General features: G+C 39.6%; 1 protein-coding gene across 1 annotated transcript in view; it reads right to left on the bottom strand.

Annotated features, from left to right (window-relative positions):
* Positions 1–4,752: 4,752 nt before the first annotated feature.
* LOC141726139 (tonsoku-like protein) overlaps positions 4,753–5,664 on the bottom strand; it is a 91,555-nt gene continuing 90,643 nt past the window's right edge. Inside the window, exon 23 of the mRNA XM_074530939.1 lies at positions 4,753–5,285. Within this exon, the coding sequence (XP_074387040.1) occupies positions 5,191–5,285 (95 nt within the window). The 3' untranslated portion in view covers positions 4,753–5,190. The remainder of the gene's footprint in view (positions 5,286–5,664) is intronic.

Raw genomic sequence — 5,664 nt, 5'->3', positions numbered from 1 at the left:
GGGAAGGGAAGAAACTCAAAAATCTGTGAAAAATTTCTTTATTTTTTTGCAGATATTGGATCAAACTGGGAGCCATTCCCAGTTCAAACCAGTCCAAACCATTAAAAACCAGTTCAGACCAGTTTAAACTGAAACCAGCAGAAGTTTGGAATAAATGAGAGGGAAAAAAACTCAAAAATTTGTGAAAAATTCCTTTATTTTCTTGTTGGTTTTTGGAGCCATTCCCAGTTCAGACCAGTTCAAACCGGTTCAAACCAGTCCAAACTGGAACCAGCAGAAATTTGGAATAAATGGGAGAGGAAAAAACTCAAAAATTGGTGAAAAATTCATTTATTTTCTTGTTATTATTGGATCAAATAGGGAGCCATTCCCAGTTCAGACCAGTCCAAACCATTAAAAACCAGTTCAGACCAGTTCAGACCAGTTCAGACCAGTTCAGACCAGTTTAAACTGGAACCAGCAGAAATTTGGAATAAATGGGATGGGAAAAAACCTAAAAATCTCTGAAAAATTCCTTTATTTTCTTGTTGGTTTTTGGAGCCATTCCCAGTTCAAACCAGTTCAAACCAGTTCAGACCAGTTTAAACTGGAACCAGCAGAAGTTTGGAATAAATGGGAGGAGAAAAAACTCAAAAATCTGTGAAAAATTCCTTTATTTTCTCAGTGTTATTGGATCGAATGGGGAGCCATTCCCAGTTCAGACCAGTCCAAACCATTAAAAACCAGTTGAAACCATTCCAGACCAGTTTAAACTGGAACCTCCAGAAATTTGGAATAAATGAGAGGGAAAAAACCTCAAAAATTTGTGAAAAATTCCTTTATTTTCTTGTTGGTTTTTGGAGTCATTCCCAGTTCAGACCAGTCCACACCAGTTCAGACCAATAAAACCAGTCCAAACCAGTCCAAACCAGTCCAAACCAGTTCAAACCAGTTCAAATTGGAGCCAGCAGAAATTTGGAATAATAAATGGGAAGAGAAAAACTTCAAACATCCCAAAATCTGTGAAAAATTCCTTTATTTTCTTGGTGTTACCGGATCAAATGGGGAAGAATTCCCAGTCCAAACCAGTAAAACCAGGTCAGACCAGTCCAAACCAGTCCAGCCCAGTTCAAACTGGAACCAGCAGAAATTTGGAATAAATTGGAAGAGAAAAAACTCCAAAACCTGTGAAAAATTCCTTTATTTTCTTGTAAATATTGGATCAAACTGGGAGCCATTCCCAGTTCAAACCAGTCCAGACCAGTTCAGACCAGTCCAAACCGGAACCTCCAGAAATTTGGAATAAATGGGAAAGGAAAAAACTCAAAAATTTGTGAAAAATTCCTTTATTTTCTTGCGGTTTCTTGGAGCCATTCCCAGTTCAAACCAGTTCAAACCAGTTCAGACCAGTTTGAACTGGAACCAGCAGAAGTTTGGAATAAATGGGAGGAGAAAAATCCCAAAAATCTCCAAAATTTGTGAAAAATTCCTTTATTTCTTGTTGTTTCTTGGAGTCATTCTCACTTTAACCGATTCAAACCAGTCCAAACCAGTTCAGACCAGTCCAAACCAGTTCAGACCAGTTCACACCAGTCCAAACTGGAGCCAGCAGAAGTTTGGAATAAATGGGAGAAAAAAAACCCCAAAAATCTCCAAAATTTGTGAAAACTTCCTTTCTTTTCTCATTGATATTGGATCAAACTGGGAGCCATTCCCAGTTCAGACCAGTCCAGACCATTAAAAACCAGTTCAGACCAGTTTAAACTGGAACCAGCAGAAATTTGGAATAAATGGGATGGGAAAAAACCTAAAAATCTCTGAAAAATTCCTTCATTTTCTTGCTGGTTCTTGGAGTCATTCCCAGTCCAAACCAGTCCAAACCAGTTCAGACCAGTCCAAACCAGTCCAAACCAGTCCAGACCAGTCCAGACCAGTCCAAACTGGAGCCAGCAGAAATTTGGGATAATAAACGGGAGAAGAAAAATCTCAAAAATCTGAGAAAAATTCCTTTATAAAATTCCTTTATTTTCTTGCTGTTTCTTGGAGTCATTCCCAGTTCAGACCAGTTCAAACCAGTTCAAACCAGTCCAAACCGGTCCAGACCAGTCCAAACCAGTCCAAACTGGTCCAAACCAGTCCAAACCAGAGGCCAATCCCAGAAATATTTTATTTAATTGGCATTTATTGCATCCAACTGGGAATCTCCCAGTCCAAACCAATCCGAACCAGTTCAGACCAGTTCAAACCAGTCCAAACCAGTCCAAACCAGTCCAGACCAGTTCAGACCAGTCCAAACTGGAGTCAGCAGAAATTTGGGATAATAAATGGGAGAAGAAAAATCTCAAAAATCTGAGAAAAATTCCTTTATAAAATTCCTTTATTTTCTTGCTGTTTCTTGAAGTCATTCCCAGTCCAGACCAGTCCAAACCAGTCCAAACCAGTCCAGACCAGTTCAAACCAGTCCAAACCAGTCCAAACCAGTCCAAACCAGAGCCCAATCCCAAAAATCTTTGATTTAATTGGGATTTATTGCATCCAACTGGGAATCTCCCAGTCCAAACCAGTTCAGACCAGTCCAAACAGGAGCCAGCAGAAATTTGGGATAATAAATGGGAGAAGAAAAATCTCAAAAATCTGACAAAAATTCCTTTATAAAATTCCTTTATTTTTTTTGCTGTTTCTTGGAGTCACTCCCAGTTCAAACCAGTCCAAACCATTAAAAACCAGTCCAAACCAGTTCAAACCAGTCCAAACTGGAATCTCCAGAAATTTGGAATAAATAGGAGGAGAAAAAACCTCAAAAATTTGTGAAAATTTTCTTTATTTTCTTGTTGTTTCTTGAAGCCATTCCCAGTCCAGACCAGTCCAAACCAGTCCAGACCAGTTCAAACTGGAACCAGCAAAAATTTGGAAAAAGTGAGATGAAAAAAATCCCAAAAATTTGTGAAAAATTCCTTTATAAAATTCCTTTATTTTCTTGGTGTTTCTTGGAGCCATTCCCAGTCCAGACCAGTCCAGACCAGTCCAGACCAGTCCAAACCAGTTCACCCCAGTTCCCAAAATTCCCAGCAGAAGTTTGGAATAAATGGGATCAGAAAAATCCCAAAAATTCCCAAAATCCATGAAAAATTCCTTTATTTTCTTGCTGTTATTGGATCAAACTGGGAGCTGTTCCCAGTTCAAACCAGTCCAAACCAGTCCAGACCAGTCCAAACTGGAGTCAGCAGAAATTTGAGATCATAAATGGGAGAAGAAAAATCTCAAAAATCTGAGAAAAATTCCTTTATAAAATTCCTTTATTTTCTTGCTGTTTCTTGGAGTCATTCCCAGTTCAGACCAGTCCAGACCAGTCCAAACCAGTCCAGACCAGTCCAAACCAGTTCAGACCAGTCCAAACTGGAGCCAGCAGAAATTTGGGATAATAAATGGGAGAAGAAAAATCCCAAAAATCTGAGAAAAATTCCTTTATAAAATTCCTTTATTTTCTTGCTGTTTCTTGGAGTCATTCCCAGTTCAGACCAGTCCAAACCAGTTCAGACCAGTCCAAACCGGGGCCAGCAGAAATTTGGGATAATAAATGGGAGAAGAAAAATCTCAAAAATCTGAGAAAAATTCCTTTATAAAATTCCTTTATTTTCTTGCTGTTTTTTGGAGCCATTCCCAGTTCAAACCAGTCCAAACCGGTCCAGACCAGTCCAAACCAGTTCAAACCAGTCCAAACTGGAGTCAGCAGAAATTTGGGATAATAAAAGGGAGAAGAAACATCTCAAAAATCTGAGAAAAATCCCTTTATAAAATTCCTTTATTTTCTTGGTGTTTCCTGGAGTCATTCCCAGTCCAAACCAGTCCAAACCAGTTCAGACCAGTCCAGACCAGTCCATCCCAGTTCACCCCAGTTCCCAAAATTCCCAGCAGAAGTTTGGAATAAATGGGATCAGAAAAATCCCAAAAATTCCCAAAATCCATGAAAAATTCCTTTATTTTCTTGCTGTTATTGGATCAAACTGGGAGCCATTCCCAGTTCAAACCAGTTCAGACCAGTCCAAACCAGTCCAAACTGGAGCCAGCAGAAATTTGGGATAATAAATGGGAGAAGAAAAATCTCAAAAATCTCAGAAAAATTCCTTTATAAAATTCCTTTATTTTCTTGGTGTTTCTTGGAGTCATTCCCAGTTCAAACCAGTCCAAACTGGTCCAAACCAGTCCAAACCAGTCCAAACCAGTTCACCCCAGTTCCCAAAATTCCCAGCAGAAGTTTGGAATAAATGGGATCAGAAAAATCCCCAAAATTCCCAAAATCCATGAAAAATTCCTTTATTTTCTTGCTGTTATTGGATCAAACTGGGAGCCAGTCCCAGTTCAGACCAGTCCAAACCAGTCCAAACCAGTTCAGACCAGTCCAAACTGGAGCCAGCAGAAATTTGGGATAATAAATGGGAGAAGAAAAATCTCAAAAATCTGAGAAAAATTCCTTTATAAAATTCCTTTATTTTCTTGCTGTTTCTTGGAGTCATTCCCAGTCCAGACCAGTCCAAACCAGTCCAAACCAGTCCAAACCAGTCCAAACTGGAGCCAGCAGAAATTTGGGATAATAAATGGGAGAAGAAAAATCTCAAAAATCTGAGAAAAATTCCTTTATAAAATTCCTTTATTTTCTTGCTGCTTCTTGGAGTCACTCCCAGTTCAAACCAGTCCAAACCAGTCCAAACCAGTTCAAACCAGTCCGAACCAGTTCAGACCAGTCCAAACTGGAGCCAGCAGAAATTTGGGATAATAAATGGGAGAAGAAAAATGTCAAAAATCTGAGAAAAATTCCTTCATAAAATTCCTTTATTTTCTTGTTGTTTCTTGGAGTCATTCCCAGTTCAAACCAGTCCAGACCAGTTCAAACCAGTTCAAACCAGTTCAAACCAGTCCAAACTGGAATCTCCAAAAACTTGGAATAAATGGGAGAATAAAAAGCCTCAAAAATTTGTGAAAATTTTCTTTATTTTCTTGTTGTTTCTTGAAGCCATTCCCAGTCCAGACCAGTCCAAACCAGTCCAGACCAGTTCAAACTGGAACCAGCAAAAATTTGGAAAAAGTGGGATGAAAAAAATCCCAAAAATTTGTGAAAAATTCCTTTATAAAATTCCTTTATTTTCTTGCTGTTTCTCGGAGTCATTCCCAGTCCAGACCAGTCCGTCCCAGTCCAAACCAGTTCAAACCAGTTCATCCCAGTTCCCGGCAGCGCCTCCTCCCCGTCAGCCGCAGCTCCCGGATTTTGCCCCCGGCCCCGTCCGGCTCCAGCTCCCCGAGGCCGCACCCTGAGGGAATTCCAGGAATTTTGGGAATTTTTGGGAATTTTGGGAATTCCCAGAATCCTCAGGGGAGCGGGGGAGGGGATCCCGATGACGTCATCGTTTTTTTCCCGAAATTTCAGGAATTTTCCCCCAAAAATTCTGATTTTTTTCTCAAAATTTCCAATATTTTTTCTCAAAATTCCCAATTTTTTTCCCAAAATTCCCCACATTTCCCCACGTTTCCCCATAATTCCCAATGTTTTCCTAAAATTCCCAAATTTTTCTCAAAAATTCCCAAATTTTATCCCAAACCTGATGATTTCTTTCCCAACATCCCTGATTTTCCCAAAACGTTTGGGAATTCCCCAAAAATTCCAGAATTTTCCCCCTCAAATCCCCAATT

This window comes from Zonotrichia albicollis, chromosome 1 (genome assembly GCF_047830755.1).
Source record: "Zonotrichia albicollis isolate bZonAlb1 chromosome 1, bZonAlb1.hap1, whole genome shotgun sequence".
Classification (NCBI taxonomy): domain Eukaryota; kingdom Metazoa; phylum Chordata; class Aves; order Passeriformes; family Passerellidae; genus Zonotrichia; species Zonotrichia albicollis.
This window is presented reverse-complemented; position numbering and strand designations above follow the sequence as displayed.